Source organism: Catharus ustulatus, chromosome 12 (assembly GCF_009819885.2).
Source record: "Catharus ustulatus isolate bCatUst1 chromosome 12, bCatUst1.pri.v2, whole genome shotgun sequence".
NCBI classification, from domain to species: domain Eukaryota; kingdom Metazoa; phylum Chordata; class Aves; order Passeriformes; family Turdidae; genus Catharus; species Catharus ustulatus.
Window position 1 is genome coordinate 7,855,322 of NC_046232.1, and position 21,563 is coordinate 7,876,884.

The 21,563-nt window shown below is 35.9% G+C and overlaps 1 protein-coding gene across 6 annotated transcripts in view; it reads left to right on the forward strand.

Moving 5' to 3' along the window:
* Positions 1-19,659, forward strand: part of ZNF280D (zinc finger protein 280D) — a 48,629-nt gene extending 28,970 nt beyond the window's left edge. For 4 of the 6 annotated variants that reach the window (XM_033070410.2, XM_033070409.1, XM_033070413.1 and 1 more), the window contains 6 exons: positions 799-939; positions 2,564-2,626; positions 3,154-3,272; positions 3,458-3,485; positions 13,881-13,937; positions 15,349-19,659. In XM_033070410.2, the coding sequence (XP_032926301.1) occupies positions 799-939; positions 2,564-2,626; positions 3,154-3,272; positions 3,458-3,485; positions 13,881-13,937; positions 15,349-15,982 (1,042 nt within the window). In that variant the 3' untranslated portion in view covers positions 15,983-19,659. Of the gene's footprint in view, positions 1-798; positions 940-2,563; positions 2,627-3,153; positions 3,273-3,457; positions 3,486-5,751; positions 5,850-13,880; positions 13,938-15,348 lie in introns of all 6 variants that reach the window. The other 2 variants (XR_004419133.1, XM_033070412.1) reach the window with 2 other exon arrangements.
* Positions 19,660-21,563: the final 1,904 nt, after the last annotated feature.

Sequence of the window (21,563 nt, forward strand, 5' to 3'; positions counted from 1 at the left end):
GTGCTCCTGTACAAGGTGCATTTTCCCTCCAGAGGTCCAGTGGGGATCTGGAGAAATCCGGTTTTCCTCTGGAGTCCAGTGGAGAAAGGGGCTCCCTTATTGTCCCAAAACCTCTGTTTTTATCTTGGTAAGAAATGCTGGGCTCTTCCCCCTGGCTGGAGCAACTCCCAATGGGATGCAGTAATTTTATCAGTCACACAGTGGGACTCAATGGCCATGAGCAGAAAATGACTGGCTGGAGGAAGGATGTGCTGTGAAAAGATAAAGAACAATGCCCTGCCTGGTTTCAATGGATGGCCCATTAGCAGAATATCTCCTGCAGAGATAAGGATCACTGCCCCCACCCTGAACAGATAGTGATAGAACAGATACCTTTTATCACACTCTGTATTGTAACCCAAGACAGTTGCCGACACCTGGACATGCGGCTTATAATCGTGAAGTTACTGTAATTATTGGAAATACTTCTCAAGTGCACAGAGACAGCAGCAACAGCTGAAGTTTGAGGTTCTCATCTACTGCATTATGTCTTGTTTTCAGGAGTGCAAATAATGGATGCTTACATTAACTTTCACTTTTAATTTGTTAAATTAGTTGATTAGTTTAATTATTAATCATAGTTCAAGTAAAAACAAAGTTTTCTTCATTTGTGCTAGTGTAACATAAGTATTTAGCTGATGCATTTTAAGTTCCTCATTTTTTCCATAGTATTAGGCAAGCTTAAAGAAAAAAGGTTAAGATAGTTACCTGTTGTGAAAGTGTTGCTATTAACTGATAACTTTTTCATGTTACTGTTAGGCATCGTGTAGGAACTCACAAATGCATTGAATGTTTCTCAGAAATAAAAGATTTTGCGAGTCACTTTCCTGCTTACGTCCACTGTAGTTTATGCAGATACAGCACTAGCTGTAGCAAAGCCTATGTGAATCACATGATGAGGTAAGAAACTCTTCAAAGTTTTTACTGGCTTAGTAAATACTTCCTAAGTGCATGTAAGGTGTTTGTTAGGTGAATCTTGAACTGGCTCCTCAGACTGGCAGAGAAATGCATAAGGTTGAATTCTTTACTTTTTAACAAAGGCTTAAACTCCTCATTCTTGTTTGGCTTTAAAAATCCAGTGGTTCAGGCAGTATTATACCTTTGCTTCAGAGTTTCTATGGGATCTTCAATAATCACTTCAGCTTGACTTGGCAAATAATGACTAATTACTGGAGGTTCTCTGGGTTTTACATTGAATGGCACATCTGATTTTTACAAGTGTTGAATGCGTACAGGCCACAGCTATTGCTAGTGAACTTTGTGCTCAGATTTAAAGGACGTCTCAAATAGCAAACTCAAGTGGATACTTTTCCTTACACTACTTCTGGTCATCCATAGAAATAACATCTCATTTTGTCACCAGTTGTGGAGCAGAGTAGGGTGTTAGTGATGACAACTGTAAAAAAGCCTGTTAACAAAAAAATGCATTCATGTTCAGAACCATAGAATCATACTATACAGTAATTAGATACAGATCACATAGCAGTGACAGTAAAACAAAATTTTAAAAACCTACTTGTTACTCTTGTGCCCTGAAGAAGCTAACTGTATTGTGGAAAATAGTGAATGTGATTTTCTTTCTAAATTCATGTACATAGAAAAATGCCTTGACTATGAATGACAATACGTATTTGTGAAGGCTTGCGTCTTGAATCTGACACCTGTTTTTTTATCTACTTTATTGGCCTAGTCATACTAATTTCAGTGCTCATAGAAATCCTAGACTGAAATCGTTTACATGCTTTTGCATGTAATCTGTTGTTTGCAAGCTTTAAAAAAAATGTGCTTAATTCCAACTGTAGATGAAAAAATTTATTCTGGAAGGGGAAAGAAGGATCTAAGGTCAATTGTTCCTATTGTTGCCAGTGGTCTGGATGGCAAGTCAGATTCATCCAAGCAGTAAAATTGCCTGTCTTTTGTCCTTTGTCCCCTTGATGCATCTCCTACTCTCATCCTTTGCAGCACCTACCATCACCTCTGTGGTGAGAGTAAGGAGAAACTGTTGGTGAGGAAGAAGACTGTTAGAGGGAGGGTGTTTGTGGAGGAGCAGTCCCTGTACTCAGCTGCTTGCATGTGTTGGCACATGCTTAACCAGCATAAGAGACAACTTACAGGTTATCTGAAAATTTCATTTCTCATTGAAAGCCGTCTCTTTAGGAAGCGCTAATTCAGCCAAATTGTAGCTCTTTGTGGCGCACTCTGTAGCTACAGCCATGGTTCTTCAAAAGCTGAACTGCTGATGGAAGCAATAAAAGTATGTTATTGTGGGACTGTGCCAGTAAGCTAAGCTTTTCACCTCCCTGATTTATTTACAAGGGAACCAATGTTTCAAACCAGAGCTGAGATTCACAAGTTCATAAGCTTTAAGCAATTGAAGATTTCAGAGTAGTGCACTTCGGTAACTTAGGCTTCTATTTTCATGTTTTGTCACAAGCAAATTGCAGTGCCATGACTAGTGAAGGGGTTATGTGGAGTAATGCGTTCACGAAAAGCAGTCTAAGTGGTAATGTTTTCATGTATTTAGTTTTCACAGTGCTCGTCCAAGTAAAAGATTTTGGATCTTTAAGAAGCATTCAGAAAAGCTACGGTAATCCAGCTTATTTCAGTTACAGAACTGTTTACTTTCTGATGTTGAACTGATAACTTAGTTGAGATTATAACCTCTTGAATTTCCACAATTTAGAGCAGAGAAATAAAACCATTAACTTTTCCAATAGTGTTGTTCTGGTCAGTGACAAATATTTATTTGTCCACATTTTTGAACTTAATTCTGTGCAGTCTTGATTTTTTTAATTATTGTTTTTTGATTATTCTTAAGATACAAAATGGGGAGGGGGTAAGGGAAAGAAAAAAAACGACCATCCAAACAGAGAAACTCATACAGATAAATTTTTGTCTAAAATCATGTTCTTTGTACTATATCCAGCATGGAGATGCCCTGCTTATTGATGGGAAATTACTGATACTAGTTGCAGTAGAAAAAGTAAGATTCTTTTTGTGAATCGTCTCATCTGAAGTTGAGTTTTTTTTAATATAGTTTGTCCAGTTGCTGTAAGTTAAGTGTTTCCATAACAGTGTTGTAATTACACTTCCTTTTTGATTTTTATTTCCTAGAGGCATGACTGTAGTGTGTCTTAACTGTGATTTCCTGGCTGATGTTTCTGGCTTGGATAACATGGCCGCACATCTGAGTGAGAACCAGACTCATTCTTGTCAAGTTATTGTAGAGAAAGGTGAGTACACCTGGTCTTATTTCTACAGTATATAAATATTTACATGTGGATGTCTCATGTGTGATCACAGTCCTATTTTGAGTTGCATTATTTCTGTACTTGCATTTAACAGTGCGTTCTTCTGTATTTCCACATTTTAAAATATTTTTAATTAAATCTTTTGTTTTTATTTTCAATTTCCACAGATAATGCAACTGCTGCACAAGTGTCTCAGTAAGTTTTATTTTCCTGCTTAATGGGTTTTTTCTATTGTTCAGTGATTGCCAAAATTTTGAACTTGGGTTTCTTTTGAATTCTGTAGAATTTTAAATGTATGGATAAGCACAGGCCTTTACTAGTGCTTTTTCATCTTACTATGTCCACAACTATAAGAAGAGATATAAAACGATTACCTGTTGCATCTAAAACAAAATCAGGCTTTTGTTCGGTTTGGAGAGACATAAATAATTGTTGCAATGTTGGAACTTCTCAATTCTGACCTGTCTATATACAATGAGATTGTTACTTCTACTTGATACTAGCTTTATCAAATTAGTGGTTTATGTTCTTTGTGTGATATGAATACAAAAAGGAATGTCCTTTACTGAAGTAGAAGAAATTAAGTTTTAATACTTAAAAATATTCAGGAATTATTTTAAAAATTATGTTCTTCATATGACAAAGGCATACTGTTTTGTATTAGCTTTTTTATTCTGACTTTCAAATTAGGGTTTTTTAAGGATTTGAAAATGAACCTGCAGTATTGTGAAGAATGTGTTTCAGATGGTGTTAGTTTGAGTTTTTTTAAACCTTAGGAGAATCATACATGCCAAACCCTCCCTGATTATCCTGGAACAGTTTCTGAGGCTTTACAGTATGGTTTGAACCTGTTCATGCCTTAATTCAAGGTTTAGAGGTATGTCAGTTAAATCAAACATTTGTGTTTTCTTCGTACCATTTCAGAGCACAGAATCAAAAATGTCAGTTAGACTGCAAAGAAATATTGTAAAAGATAGAAAATGTTTTAACCCTGGTAGAGTCCATCTAGCCTTTAGCAGGATTCTAAAAGGAGTTTAAATAGTCTCATGCATGGTGAGACCTCTTCCAACAGAGTGATAAGTTCTTAGGCCTCTAAGCATTAATCAGCTTTCACTGAGTTTTGAAGATATCCCAGATAGATTATTTAATATTTATTAAGTATTTTCTTTCTTAGTTTCCATGAAGTGGCTAGTAAGAGGGAGTCCTCTAGTAATTTAGCTTTCAGTAAAACTCAAACAATGACAAAACCAAGTGTTGAGCTATGATACTTGTGGAAATGTTAGCTTTTGTATTTGGAGCTGGCATTAGGTGCTGAGAATTAGTACTTGCTGAAGTGTATGGAAGGAAGGGTTAGAGATGTGTTGAATGGTGGCTGAAGATGTGCAGCTTATACACTAATACAGCTGTGGCAGGCTGTTGGCAGTACTGCAAAAGGATCTTGCTCTCTTGAATACATTAGACTCATATGGAAATATGTAAGAATGTTGGAAATATGGATAGATATGTGTTGCTGAGAAGCAGATGGGTGAGCACTGAAAAGATTTGAAGTAAAGTCAGGAGTAGCTGCAGGTTTTGTTTCTGCAAGATATCAGAGTAGGACAGATGCTGATAGCCATTTTAAAGTTCTGGTGCTGACATAAAATCAGTTACTGTAGCACATACAAAATCCATGATGGTGCTTTTTGAAACTGTCAGGTTCACAAACTTCATTAATTTCAGTAAATCTTGTCCTGTTCCATATGCTAGTTCTCTAGTACTTTGGACAAGAATATATCATTGCTCAGCTGAAGAGTATGAGTATATCTGTGTAGCAGATATTTTAATTTATAATGCTGTACAGAGTACAAACAAAAATATTCATCTTTTTGTGGGGTGGTTCTTAGTGGTAGTCTTTGGTTGCTTTGGAAGAAGAGGAACTTGCAGACAACATTCATAACTTCTACTGTATAGTTTCTCAGTGATCTCTGAATGTTTCTTCCAATTCTTTGACCTATAATTCAATGACTTGTTTATGGGGCTCTTCAGAATCACTTCATCATTGGAAACAATGACTCAATTGCAATCTTGAGCACTTTTGGATCTTCTCTTGCATCTCTCACATGGTATCTTTTGGTGTCTTTTATTATATATTGGGTTGTCTCTATGTGTTTTAAAACTCATCTTTATTGCTAATGATCAGACATGTTCCATGAACTCTGTGTGTTGTTACAGAGCCTGTCTTTGGACCAGAATCCTACCATTAGTAATACAGATAACCTAGCTGGGGATGTTCCAGCAGAATTTGTTTTCTAAAATTTTTACTCTACACAGGTCTCCTTGTTTATTTGGTGAAATAAATCACCTTGTGCTGAAGAAGTAAGATTTAATAACTATGCAAATACTCTTCTGTTGCTCAACTCTCTGCTTTGGACAGCCATTAACATATTTTTAAATGAACTGACAGCAGACATTTTTGTTGCAGGGCAGTTGAGAGTGAGCAGGTATCCTATACTGCCTTGGCTCACTGATACATCATTGTGGACCAGAAAATTGAACCCAGTCCAGCTTGGGATTATTTTGGTATGTAAGCAGACAAGGATCTGACCAGACCTTCTCATTTTTCTTCATGCATTGAAGCTGTGGTATTCTCTTCTTGCATCTTTTAGACAGCAGGTCTGGTCTTTTCTCCCAGTATTGTAGTCAAGGCCCTTTTTGATAATGTTCTCTGATTTGCAGCATTGATTGGCAGCTTTTTGGGAGCTGTACTCCATTGAAGAGAGGCTTACCAGGAGTTTCACTTACATGATGCAGTATTTCTTTGCTGGTCATGTGCAATGTTTCTTCCCTGCTCCAGTCTATCAGTATCATCCCAAGCTAGAGTAGTGAGTAAATGGTGATGTGTATGGGCTGACATCAAAGCCCATTTTGTTCTGAACTTGATTCCACCTGCTGAAACTAAAAGATTGTTGTTCTTTTTGGGTGTTCACTAAAGCATACAAGTCCTGATCTATTTAATATTCAAGTAAGTTACATTTTTTTCTGCCAATGACTTAAGGATATATAGTGGCAAAATATGCTTTGAATGTCTTCTGTTGCTTGTAACTACATAAACTGAGTCTTGGCCAAGAGAATTTATTAGCTGCTTTTCTCTCTGGTAGCTAAGCTGCTTTTTGCTCCAAAATACTGAGAGAGGAGGAAAGCATGTAATAGAAGTTCATACATTTATTGAGCCTTGTTTTCTGAGGGTGGAACAGCTACAGTTCTAGTTCATTCACACCTTGTTCTTTTGGTATCATCTCCATCTTCAAGGATGCTCTACTCAGGCTGCTGGGACATTTGCTGCTTTTAATTTTACTGCTCTTGATTTCATCTTCAGTTCTAGATTATCTATGGCAAATTTGTCCATCAGGATATGTGATGAGCTTTGCTTTTGCCATGATGAACTTCTAATGTTCCTCCAGACTCAGCCTTCTGTGGATGTGTTTTGGTTGAATCTCTCATTTCCTAACCTGCAAGCAGCATAATAGAAAACGCTTACCTCTCTTAAGTATCAGTCAGTGATAGAACTTCCTAATTGTAAGTGTTCAGTTTTGGTGAAGGCAAGCTGTTCTTGATTTGCAGTACTTCTTTTTCTGAATAATCAGATTCTTTGAGATTAATTCATTTTGACCAGTATTTTTGTCCTCTTGACTTTTAGTACTCTGTCACAGGTGTGGTGATAGTGGACTTCTGCAGCTGTTGTAATGTTGCTAATAATGGCAAGGATCCTGTCATCCATTGTCTCTTGTGTGTATTTTGTGATTGAACATCTGCACACTTAGTACTCTAAAGTCCTGCTCTTTTTGCAACCTTTTTTCCTTCTGGCAGAAGCTGTGTTCCATCTTGAATGGTGCTGTTCAGCTTCAAGCATCACTTACCTACTACAGGTTTTTCTTGCAGGGCTTAATTCTGTTTTGACACAACAGCATTCAAAAAACCATAGTGGGTTTGTGTTTTCATTGTGAACATGCTGTTCATTTCAGAGCAAGTTGAATTTGTATTTCACTTTCATTCAGGTTTCCTACAACAAGAAGAATGGAATGTGATTGCAGGTTTTTGTGGCTTTCAGAAACATTCTCTAAGAATTTCCCAGAAGTAACACTATATAGACACTTGGATTTGAAGTTCTATGAATTCTACCTCTTTTGAATGCTTATTTGGAATATTATCCTTTGGTTCTTTTGCAGCTTTGCTATAGAAGTTTAAGTTTCAAACTTGCACTTTAAACAAATAGAGTATTTACAGATATGAGAGGTTTGTGGAAATGGTTCATGTAGAATCAATTGACCTCATGACATCCTGTTTCCATTTTTGTGGGGATCTTGGGAAAGTTACTCATGTGGAAACTCTCGTAAAAACACTTCTAAATCATTAAAATAAACCTTCCTTACTTAGTATTAAATCTCTCTTATGGTCCCAACAATTTACATGAATAATGCAACATACTGGACCATATCTTCAAGGGCAGAGCATGAATATGCATGATATAACCAGTTTAACCTATGGTCAAAGAATTAAAATTTACAGTAATTTCACGAATACAAGCTGCAGCAATTTGACAAAAAATTTTGGTGGAAACCCGGAAGTGCGGCTAATTTTCTGACATTTACAACCCCAGACGTGCCAGCCAGGGCACCGAGCCAAGCACTTGCCAGTAAAAGCCGGCATTTCGCAATTGTTACAGTGTTACCGTGTTGCCCTGGCTCCCTGCAGGCAACACGGGGGACGGGGAGAGAGGCGGGAGAGCTCTCTTCCCTCCTCTGCCGCAGCCCAGGGGAGGACGGGTGGGGGGGCGCGCCGCCATTGCCGCGACTCAGGGAGGAGGGGGGGTGCTTTGTCCGCGCCCGGCGCCACGGGCGCGGGAAAGCTCCGTCCCCGCCCGCCGCCGCTGCCGTAGGAGCGGGGGAAGCTCCGTCCCTGCCTGCCACCGCGGGGCAGCGCCGACCCGGGGTGACCGAGCCCAGTGGCAGCGGCAGCCGGCCCCGAGCGGCAGCACCGGGCTGGGCCGCCTGGCCCCGTCAGCGGCCCCTAGCGGGCCGAGCCTGCACAGCCTTAGCTCAGCCAGTAAACCCCGCCCTCCCGCGGTTCTGTTACTAATTGCACGCGGGTCCTCGCTGCGAACGACAGAGCGGCTTATATTCGGGTGCGGCTTATCTATGGACAAAAACCGAAATATTTGCCAACACCCAGAGATGCAGCTTATACTCAGTGTGGCTTGTATTCGTGAATTTACTGTAATTTGTATATACCTTAAACTATCTCTCTTAATATTTTTAGGACATTGAATGTTACTGCTTGACCAACCAGTTATGTCTTGCCTTTGTTTAGAAACAAAGTAAATGTTTGTTTTTATTATTCTGTTAAATGTAACTGTACAGCATTCAAAATTGCTTCTGACAGAATAAGAAATTTCTACTAGAAAATGGGATTAATTTAAAAAATAAGCTAACAGCTAAAAATCACAAACCCAATGACATTTGTATTCTTTTGGGTGCAAATAGATTTATATTTTTTAATACTGTGTATGCTTCAATTGGATGTCTGGAAGATACCTTGAGCCACTTGATTTCTGGAAATTCTTGAAGCTATATCCCAGAAAAGGTTACTGTTGGCTAGGTGTGGACAAAAAAGAAGTATTTGGCAAAAGATTCCAGCTGATTTTTTTTCTGCTTACCCTGTGAGTCTTTGGTTGTAAGAAAGCATTAGAGATTGCTGGGAAGATGGTGGCGCATGATTTGAGCTGTATGTGTGTGCAAATATAGACAATTTTATTGTGTGAGAGCAGGGTAAGCAATGAGACTGAATTTCAGAAATAAGAACACTATTTGTACTTATTAAGTGCTTTTAAGAGTCTAGCTTTTGTTACTGACTCCAGATCTCTTCCATTAGTCCTAGGTGTCTCTTCATCTATCAAAATTTCAGATCAAACTGAATGTAGACTTCAAGGTGTCTAAATTAATGTTCTTACTTATACTCTGTCTCTTTGATTTTATAGCTGGTCCATTCTGTTGGCTATCTCAAGGTGAAATTTTGTGCTCACCTGCTCCTTTTTTATGGGCAATTTTTTTAAAGGATTGACAATTAAAGGGCATTTTTTCATTGTTCTTAACTAGAAGTTCATGTAGATTGAAGATTCTTTGGAGAGTTCTAGAAAGATTTCATAGTTGCTCAAAACTGTTGGACCAGCAGGATGTACTTACTGGAGGCAGTCACAATCTTTGTTTTATTTTCATAATGTTTTTTCCAGAAGCACTGTGACTTCATAGATGTAGGAAAGTGTTGTTTTTGATGTTTGAGACCTATGGGATTTAAGAATTCTTGTATCATAAAAGTGTTGGGAACATCACAGGTGAAAATTTTCAGGTGATAATTTTCGGTGGTTTAGTGTCTATTCATGCAACTTTTGTCAATAACAAATAGGAAGGAACTACTTTCTAAAACTATTCCTAAACAAAATTAAGATTGAGAGTATACATCATGAATCCAAAGTAAACCGCAATACCAAAAACATGATTACCACAAAATTTTACAAACTCTGCTCATTTCCAAACCAACAAAAATGAGCCAGTTGGAATCTACTCTATAAGCTATAAAACATGAACAGAAAATTCTCTCAAATTTGATAATGTAAAATACCATTTATAATGGATTTTAAATCATCTGTATTGGATTATTGAGATACTTCCCATTCACACACATTTAATTTAGTGGTGAAACTTTGAGACAAGAACAGTATCTTTTGTCCTTGGATATGCAATATCTGATCTATTTGTGTCTAAGTTAGTGAGTCTAGCAGGAGTGACTTTTTTATGACAGGAGTGATTGTTTTATGACAAGTGGCTATTTCCAACATAATTGTTTTAAGTTCTTGCATATAAACCATTAAAGCAGTAAAGCTTTAATTTGTTATTGCGTCCTCTTATACTGGTGTGGCTACTGTGGTTAAATACTTCAGAGTATTAAAAGTTCTGATTTATCCTGATTATTTTTCTGGTAGTTAGAAAAGTATTTTTATAGTGCTACTCAAACCAATCCTTCTTTGTAGATATTTTTTGCCATCTATTGTTACAGATTAAGATGTAATAAATGATATGTGTTTGTTTATGCTACAGTTTAAGATGCTGCTTAGCTGCTAGAAGATGAATATTAGAAAGTGTTCATGGTGTGCTGATACTATGTGCTTAAATTCTTTTAAAAGGTCAGAGTTAAGACTGCTTTTTTGGCTTTAGAAAAATACATGTGGTTGATCAATCTAATATTAGTATATAGTTTTCATAAAATTTAAGTGGTAAAGCTGTTTTTTATGTCAAGTATTTTGCACCCTGTAGACAACCATTAAGACTTGCTGAGGTTGTGAATAATTTAATTTATGATTAATAACATTATCTAAATATAATAGAAGCAGCACTTCATACTTCAGCAGATTAAATTTGCCTTTAATGCAGCATCAACAAAGAAGATATAGGCATAAGCAATTTTGAGGGGTTTGTTTGGCTGTTCTTTTTTTCTCTAAGAAACCTTTGAAAGGTTAGATTTTGTTAGAATTGATGATTTAACAAGTTTCTAGGAGATACTTCTTGCTATCTCTGCGATAACATTTTCTTTTGGAAACACAGAAAATCAATTTTGGTGATGTTGTGATAAGCTGTTTAATTAATGTGGTTTTCAAAGTCAATAAATTTAAATAATTTACGGCTCATCTAATGCATGGACTGTGCCTGTAAAGGTGTTCTGTGGGAAGCATCCCCTCCAGACAGTGGTTGGAGGTCAGCTGCAATGTTTTACCTTGTCCTAAAGTAAACCACAGCTCTGTTCTGGCTGTTTGGGTTATGGTAGACAAATGAAAGAAAACTGAGCTTATATTGTGGAATGTTTTTGTCAGGTAGCTTTATGCACTTAATTTAGCATTTCAGATCTTAAAATCCTTCAGTCATGGTTTAAAAGGCCTTTCTGGTGAGGACATCATTCCTCAGGTAGAATTAGAATAAAAGTAACGCTCACTATCTTAAGACTGTTGGTTCCTTGTTTTCCTGAGGCAAGACAACTGTAAGAGCTTACATGAAACAAGTTTATCTTATAATTTCTGTACACTCAGTAAAACTCTTCAGAATTTTGAAGTATATTTAAGCTCAGCATAAGTATCAACTTTAAAAAACAGTTTCAGATTACCAAATTTCTTTCTAACTGTATGTGTTCTCATCCTTATCTTTATTTCAACCCTACAGTATTTAAAACTTTGAATTTTGTTTTGTTATCCACTCTGAAGTCTCCATTAGAAAGGAAGAAGCTAAGTTGGGGGTAATGTCTTTTCTACACATAGTACAAGTGTAGCTCTCAACTTTGTACGTAGTGTGAAGATCCAAGACAATTTACTGATCATGGTGTTCAGAGGATCTGCATAGTGTAAGAATCCAGCTTTGTTCTTACTGCAGCAAGCTGGACTGTGTCAGAGGCACACCTTCAGAGGGCTGCCACACCAGAGATGGGCAGTTTGTGATTTATAGTCAGTCCCTTTGGCTGAGCTGAATGCCACCCTCCAATGGAGGAGTGGTTTGCTTTCCTTATGTATCTTCATGTTCAGGGGACTTGGAAAATGGTAACTGTGACATCTGGATTAATATTGACTCTGAACTGTAATTTTTGGAGGCCTGTCAGAATCCAAATGATCTCACAGTATACATTCTTAGATTTTTTACAGAAATACAGAATCTATGGATTCTGATTTTACAGATTTTTTTTTTTAATAGTTGCTTTTTTGTTACCTTCCAGAAAGGGCAGTCTTGTTGTAGAAATCCCAGATGGTAAGAGAGTGAGAGAAGTCCTCAGACCTAGGAAAGATTTGTCTTGTAACACTGCTTGCCAGTTTTCCAAAATACAAAGGGTTTGGTGAGTTTAACAGAAGCAATGGTTTTGTAGAAATGAGAAGACATTCTTTTTCATTGAGAAGTGTTAAGAAAGATTCTCTTACAGAGTCATACCTTTTCCATAGATTCTGTTACCACTTCAGTTTTTGGTTTTTATCCCATATTGTTTTTCAGCATTATAGAAGATGTCAAGTTTACTTTTTTTTCCTCCACAGAATTGTGTTCAATAATACTGGCTTTAATTTAAAAAGTAAAACAAAAAATGCAACAGACTTTGTCTAAACCCAAACAAAAACAACAAAACCCAAACCCCACACTGTAGCCCTTACATTTGGAAAAGATGAACACAGAAGGGCAAAAACTACTTTGATGTTAACTGAGCTTACAGAGCACCTGAACCAAGACCTTTCGGAACAGTGAACTGCTGTCTGTTGGTGTGGTCTGGGCCATGTTTGTTTTTTCCAAGGTTCCATGGAATGCCTGGTACTTCGCTGCAGCCAGATGCTTGACATTTTGGCTGTTTATTGAAAGACACAGCAGGAGGTTGAAGGATAAACCCTTAGGGTGCTGAACAACCAAAAATACAAATGGATGAATCAGGTAGTTTAAAAACAACATTTGAAATTCTAAGAGATAAGTCAAGAAATCTTTCCCTCCTGGTAGTTCTCAAGGGCAAACTGATCAGCTAGGGCAGAGGAAAGGAGAATGTAGAGTGCAATAATTATGAGTTGGAATTTATTTCTTACCATGGCTCATGTGTTTTTGGGTTTTGTATAATGGAAATAGAACAAAGTACAGCAGCCATATTGCAAAGAGTATTTTAAAATGTAAAAACTTAACTTTGTCATATAATTTTCAAATATTTTCAGTGTAATTTAACCTCATCAAAACAAAATATACCAGTCTGTGGGGGGAAAAATTACTATGATGAAAGTATATAGTATTATTTATGTAGTTTAAAATATGAGGTGATACAAATAATAATTTTAAATGTTCATCTTTATATACAGTGACCTCTCCTATTTTTGAACCAAAATTAACTTACAGTTGTATTGAGACAAGAAAAAAAGTCTCAGTAATTAATTTTGTCACTTAGGCACTTAGTGTTTCCTAAATAAGAATCATATATAAGTAAGATGCCCTGTAGTCTCCAAGATGCTTTTGGATGACTGGTTGGCTATTTCTAAATGGCAGTTTTCATTCATATGCTTTTCTGCTGTTCTAAAAATTGAAGGAAAAAATTAATTAGTTCATATTGTTTAGGCTTAAAAAGTTTATTTCATTGGATCATTTGATGAGAGACTCAAAAGTTTCTTCTGTGACGAACATTCTCTTGAGTCTTCAATATGTTTTTGTGCTGGCAAAACGCAAGTTTAGTTCAGGTATTTTTTCTGTCCAAATATAAAACTGTCCAGACTTAGTTTTCATCCTATTCACTAAGATATAATTAAAATTACGTGGTTACAGACAAGGCTACAATAGTTGCTTTCTAGTTTTGCTTTTTTTTTCTGTGGGTTTCAGTGATTTTTTTTTTTTTAATATTTTTTTTTTTAATTTGGAAGACTATTTGGAAACATCTTTACTGAGATCTATGCTCAGTCTCTATGTAATAGATTCATGGGAATATCATCGTGAAAATATTTCTACAACTTTATGTTGTCAGCTGCTCATGAATGTAGAATAAAAGAAATATCATCAATTATTACAGAAAATTTCAAGACGGTAGTTTATCTGAAGGGAAAGCAGAAACACCAACTTTTGAAAGGTAAATACGATGATCAGCTGCATCTTGAAATCAAGTACATAAAATAACACATGCTGTGTTATTTATCAGGTAACTGGGCAAGAAATGTCTGATTAATATTTTCATAACATTTCAATGCCAGTTGTAAGGTACTTTCTCAATAAGACATGGAGACTAGGTAACAAGTGTCAAAACACATTGTATGTAATGCTTAAACAGCAAATTAGTTAAAACTTGTAGGATATTAGATAAATTGACTAGATGGTCAAAAGAAATTTTTATCGTATTTTCTGTGAATTAACAGTATTACTGAGGTAATTGGGAAATGGTTTTAAAATACAGTATAAAATGTTAATTCTTGTCTATTTCTTTAGGTCTTAAAAACATGTGTCATTTGTGGAAAGCATACTGGACCAAATTCTTAGCAGAGCAAATATGTGGAATTGTTGTTTAACTAATAATTACAACTCTACGCTTAAATTGCATCAGTCTGGGGAAAGAATTGAAATTTTGCACCTTTTATTGGCACATATTGTGGATAGACTTCATGTTGCTCCAGATTCAACAGCCTGAAATGTATTTTCCAAGTTAGTGATCTTTCACAATTGTTGGTGCCACCTTTAAAAACTCAGTCAAAACTTAATTGTGATTATTTGTTATATTGGCATTTATAGGGCTTCTAAAGAAGAAAAAAAAAGGCTAACTGCTTTCAGTGTAACTGTCTGCTTCATCACTTTATTCTGTCATATGCAGTGTGGGTCAAATTATTTGAAATTCTGCCTTCACTTAAAATGCTTACTTAATAATTGAGACTAAATGATTCAGGTATTAGAAGTTATCTCTGTCTTTAGGCCATGGATTAGTCACTGTAATTCTAGTTGATTATGATGGACTGCTTCTTCCTATCCTTATGTCTAAGTAGACAAAAATAATTTAAATATATGAATCTGTTCAGGTGACTGAAATGCTGCTTCACAGATTCACTTTTTCAGTGAATCCAGATTGTGATTCCCCAAATAAATTTTGGATTTGTTAATTTAAATTATTTCCAGCTATTAGCTTTTTTCTCATGAGTATTGAAGAGTCAGTTGGTGATATAAAGGTGTAAAGCAATTTTATCTGCATCTGTGTCAAAGAGTAGAGGAACTACAGATGTTATTTTGGGAAATTCCATGTGTCACACAAAGGTAATCTTCCTTTCTGCTAAATTCAAAGCTTACAGTGTTTGTAAATAGATAAGAAAAATGCAACTACTAACTGAATTCTGCCTTTCTTGCTATGAAGCTTTATGACAAATCCCAAAGAGGAAATCTTTAATACCCTTCCAAGTGTCACTTTGCAGAGTATAGCTGAGCATTGCTTTATTTTATTTAAAACATAAACATAAAATTATAAAAATCATATCTAAAAATGACTCATGGTTTTTTTTCAGCAAACAAGAGCATGACTCTTCAGATGAAACAAAAGAATGCAGTCAAAATCAAACTGAAAAAGTTGCATCGGTTGAAAAGAGTGAAGACTCATCGCTGTCAAATACAGAAAATGTTCCGAGTTTGGAACTCCCTGGCAACAGCTCAAAGAATTCTTTGCATGAGAAAAGAGCATCCTGTGATTCAGCTAATAACAAACAGTTAGAAGATGAGAAACAAAAATGTATTCATGATGAAAACGAGGTGAAAATGTGCCAAAGTTCAGATGATGCTGTCCTGAATGAGCAGACTCAAGCGCGTCCCTTGGATGAAACTGCGCTTTCAGCAAAGAACGTGAGGGACTTAAAGCTGACCTTGGGTGAAGATGTCAGCTTTGAGCAGTTCCTGAGGAAGAGGGATGAACCTGAATCCGTTAGTTCAGATATAAGTGAACAAGGTAGTATTCATTTGGAGCCCTTAACTCCATCAGAAGTACTAGAGCATGAAGCCACTGAAATTCTCCAAAAAGGTAATGTTGTACCTTCATCAAAGAAAGCAGGACAGCTCGTGGAACAAACAGATGAGACTTCTAGAGAAAGCAATCCCAGCAAAATGGAAACAACTCCAAACAAGACAGATGAAAACGAAGCAAGCTGAAATTGTGTTACTTTTATTGTTTATTTTAAACTGTGGTAAGGACACCTTGGACCTTTCCTCATGTGTGTGCTCATGGATGCTAAAACTAAAAATTTTTAAAGGGAGGAAAAGAGAAAGAGACGCCAAAGGGAAGTTTGCTCATGGAGGTAGCATGTATGTGTATGTATGACTGATTTCAATAAGCTTCAAAAAGGTATGTTAAATATATCTTCCTGTCTCTTGGATGTGATATATTATTAGATTGATACTTGAGAAGAGGTATAAATTCTAATTTTTTTATAGTTAACTAGCCCAGGATAAGGTGACTTGTTCACCCAGAAAGTATTTTTCTAAGTTCTTTAGTGTGAATACCATTGAATTGGGGATTGAGTAGGAATTCATTTCTGATGCTGATGTGGAGCACACTTAAAAGGAAGGTTATTGTTCTGCTGATAGTTTTGGTAAATATAAACCTCGGGACTTGGTGTCACATTCCTGTCTGTAAAAGCACGTAAACACAGGTATATTCATTTGTGCACCTCTGTACAGGTGTAATCCTGCCAGGCTGTAAACTTATTCTAATAAACTTTCAGTGAAAGTGAAATTATTACAATAAAAATTTATATTTGTGGGGTTTTCACTGTGCAGGCTGTGCAGAAATACCGAACATAACTGTATACAGTAGGACTGAAAGTACTGTAGCTGTTGTTAGACTTTTACCATTGGTTTAATTATTATTAGCTGTAGACCCATAGGAATGGTCTGTAAGTCACACCAAAGTATGGTTTAATGTAAAAATGAATTTAAGCAAAAATAAGGAAAACTCCAAACTGGAAACACCACCTGGCATGCATTCTGCCATTTTGCAGCTGCTACTGGCTAACTTAAAGTAGGACACAAGGGCACATAAAGTAGAATTGTACAGTTTAATTTCAGGACTTTTTTTAGTCTGTTATGTACAGAAAGGTGGCTGCTGGTTTTGGTTTGGTTTTTTTGGTTTTGGGGGTTATTTTTGTCTTCTAGTTAGCTAGATTTAGGAATGCATATGATTAACTGTAGCTTGCTCTTTTGATTTCATTGCTCCATTTGAAACAGTCAGAATGTGCTTTTGACTTACAGTTTTGTTTTTAATGAATGTTAAATGTTTTGAACAGCTGTTGAAGCACTGCTGTAAATTATTACTTTTTGAGTAAATATTTGCAACAAAAATTTGTCTTTGTGTATAATTTTATGCTCAGCTTGAAACTTTGGGCATAACCTTTTCCCATTTTAAAAAAAGATTTAGTGACAGTTCCCAAAATATAAGTAACTCTATTGAATTCACAACTTAGTGTGAATTTGAGACCTATATTACATTGGAGATTTTTGTTAGCTTTTGGTTAGTTAGTTTGTTTTATTTTAGAATGAAATGAGCAAGTGCCTATGCATAAACATTTTTTGTACCTGTGTTGTGATAGGATGTGCTAACCTTTCCAGACTACACAGATACTTTTCTGGCCCATCAACCTGCAGCACAAGTTTCCTCTGTCCTTTTTAAGTTCACCGACCTCAGCTGCAAGTGAGTCTAACAGTATTAAAATCTAGAGACCATCCAGCTTACTAATGGAACCTAAATAAACCAAATCTCAACACCATCAAAAGTTCCTTCAAGCTCTAAGGACATGTATGATTTAAATTTTGGACTGCATCTTCATTGTCCTCCATGCACATTTAGAAGACTTTAAAAAAGATGGAACATACTCCCAGCTCTTTGAGATCTGCCACTTGAAGAACTTCAAATACCACAATACAGGAAAAAGCTGAGAAGAAAAAGTTGCATTATTCTTTTGTTCTTTAAAGATTTTAGTAAAATCATTAAATAGTGGTTTGGTTAACCAGTCTGATGTCTTCATGCTTTTACACATGGAAGGTTACTCATTGCAATGCTTTATTTTATGCATTTTAAAGCAGTTAAACAACTACAAAACTGAATGTGCGTATTACCGAGGGAGTTCCTGAAAGCATCTGTTTGAAACCCAGGGAAATCTGTAGTATTTTTAATCTGGTGGATGACCTTCCATGCAAGTGATATATTTTGAATAATGCTCTGATATGTGGTGTTAGAAAAGATTAAGCTCAACTGGAACCAATTGCCATACTTGACATTTCCTCATGTATGCCTTTTATTATGCAATTAAATTTTTAAAATACTTTCCATTTTAATAAGAATTTGAAAGTATTTGGCCACATAGTGTTGAGAAAAGGTGGAAAAAAGAACTCAAAAACCTGCATATTTGGTAGAATTATATCCATATCTCAGGGTGCTTATTATGTAAAGCATTTGTTTCAAACCATATTGACAATGCTTATGCAAAAAGTAATGTTAGGTACAAACCACTCAAGTATCTTTTGGTCCTTCTGAAAGAAGAGGTGAAGCAACTTGATTGTTCTAGCAAGAGTATCAGATAGCTTTTCCATAGGCAGGGAAGATATTTCATGAAAACACTGGTATGGTATTTTTGTGAAGGAGGAAAACTAAAACTCATTACTATTTTTTCTATATGAAGTAATAGATTTGCTCATTAAAAACTGCACAAGTACAAAGATTCATTTGTATCATGTTATTTGGGAGGTTTCCCAAAGAAGAGATAAGGTAAATTGATAGTTTTGGCAGAAGCTGCTCTGGAGGATCAAGTTTCATTAATGCATTTTCAGTTAATTGAACATAAGTGCATATGATTCAATTTGTTGTTTGTGTTGTTTAAAAGTTGGTTTTTCCATCCAGCCATCAGTAGTTCTTACACTGTGTCACCTCTCTTTTTGTCCTGGAGAAGACATTTCACCTCTAGTTTTCATTGCCTTACCAAAAACCAGTCACTTAATTCTTGGGTCCATAGTAGAATCACCCTTTCCTCTCATCTCAAGAGCTTGAATAATCACTGCAGCTTGTTTATGTAAGTGCTTATTTTTAAGGAAGTTGTGTTCCACAGTGTATGCTGTCTACGTTATTGACATTTAATAGAAAACTGCAGTCATCATGATAATGGACATTGAGTCACTTGGATCTTCCTCAAGTGCAACCAGTGTCTGTTTGCCTTGTGCAGCTTGGGAGAGAACCTTTGGTTGATCTGTGGTTCAGGTGCCTCTAAATGGAATGGCTGAGAAAATACACCAAAAAAATCCACAATTGTAGCACATACTGAATTCTAAATATTGGGTGATGTATTTTAAAGAACAAAGCTTTTATAACAAAATTTTGTCTGCTTTTCTTTTACTTGGGCAGAGAGAGAAGAACCTTGGCAGTACATGTTAAAATCTCATCTCTGTCGCGCTATTTCTAGAAAGAATCAGAAACTGAAGGTCAGGGTAAAGAATCTTGACTAATGCTTGTATTCTACAACACCTTAAATAAAAGATCTTTAAGCTTTTCTGTAGGCATTAAGCATTGTTATTTATATGCTGGCATGCAGAAAGCAGTCTTTTTTTTTTTTATGCTGTCAGATACACAAATATGCCACTAAAGACTGTGACTATAGACTGTCACAGCGGAATTTTGTTACAGACCACTTAGAATTTTTTGTGGAGGGCAAATTTATGTCTAATTCTTTGTTTTCATTAGTGTTGGTTTTTGCAGCTTGTGAACTTACTTTGTCTACTTGCCTTCTGTATATTTTGGTGTATGCTTCATATGCCATTAATAAAAGAAAAAGTATGTTTTATGATTACATTGAATAATTTTTGCTTTTAAGAAAATGTTTATTCCAGTTTTAATGTAATTCAGAAGGACAGTTCCCAATCCCTCAAAGGATGGCATGTTATCTCCTTTGAACATTGTTTTTATGCAGGATTTTGACTCTAATCTTCCCCATTAATTCTGTGCTAAAAGGGAAAGTATGTTGCCTGGTATTTCATATTAGTTTACAGACGCTATGCAGAGAATTCCTTTGAGTTTTGGATTACTGTTGTAGCTCTAAGACAACTACTTAAAAATTTTTATTCTGTCATTTTGTTGACCCAAATTAACCTTGTAAAGTTGAGATTTCTTTTTTTCACCCAATTAAAGAAAACAAAAAAGTGGAAAACATTTTGCATCAGATTAAAGAAAACAAAAGAGTGGAAAATGTTTATCTGTGAAATAGTTTGAGGGAGGTGAATGTAGTTTTGCCTTCAAGGTGCTATAAAATTAGTGTGTTTATTGATATAAAAATGTACTGGGTTTGTTGAGGGGCTTTTTCCTGTTGAAACCATTGTATCAGAGAGGCTGAGTTTTTCTAACAACCAGAAAACTAACTGTGATGTTATCTGTATCTGCATTTATGTTTGGGCAAATTTGTCTTCATATTAAGGAAATTGACTGCTCAAATAATATGTGTGGGCTGTAATCAGGCCAAAATGAGATCAAGTCCATGGTCAAAACCAGTAGCTTTTCAGCAAGCAAGTCTCCATTTTTAAGCAGCATTGCTCAGTTGCTTATGATATGAATTTAATGTAAATAAACTGTATTTCATACTTTAGTTCACTGAAGTCTCAGCATTAGGCATTTAAGTCAAAAGAGCTATTTTCTCCAAAAATTGTTGTGGATGAAGTGTTTTCTTTATGAAGGAAGTTGTCTCATACTGACAATGTGGTAGCCTTGAAAATGTAACCTTCATGTGTTTTGCTCATAAATATTGTACTTAGGTATTAATCTTTTTGACTGAAGGAAAATCCCCTGCAGGTCTGTTCCTTACAACCTCTTGTGAGTTTTTCATATGACTCTGTCATGATATTCTAGCAACAAATTGAAGCCCTTGTTTTCCTCTCTTTTAATGCTGTAGAATTTGAACCTGAATGTTTAATAGTTTTTAAATTGTATGTATTTAAATTACCTGGGTGTTTACTGCCTGAAACGAGGATTGAGTTTTGTGTACCAGTTTCTCAGGTTTTCAGGCGAGATTTGTCTTTCCATCTAATCTTGGAAAGATTTCACTGCTTCTTGGGGTGAGCAAGTTGAAGGCCCATAATATCATTTCCCAGGTTATTTAATGAAATCCAGTGTATTTGTTAGACATCATTTAAGTGGGACAGACTAGAGGCAATCAATGAATCCCAGTACTGTGAGTAATCAGGAATAATTCAGCCTTAAAGGAAAACTTTAGAAACATTGAACTTGATAGATAGATAAATGGTGGCAGTGTAGGAAGTCAGGTGAAACCTTAGCTACATTGGACTGTTGCTGCATTCCTATTACTTTTCTGTGTGTACACACACAGAATTATGTGCAACTAAAATGAAAACATAACTTGATTTTATTTTCCCTGATGTACCTGAGCAGAGTAATAAAACACGAAGAGAATCTTGTTTTTATCATGGTAAAAATGAGAGTTCAGCAGCACTCCTTAGGCTGTTTTGAACATGAAGTTGTCTAAACAGATTGTTCTAAAATTGCTATTATACTTGAATTAGAGCATTTTACTAATCCAGTCATGCTTCTTGACTAAGTGAGCTACTCAGCTATCTTGGAAGCTTTTAACATAATACTGCTTCTTCATTGCTATTCATATTTTGGCAGTAATAAAAATATATCTGTTGTCCTCTCACATAACTTGTGGTTTATATTAATGTATTTTTTATTTAATGTGTT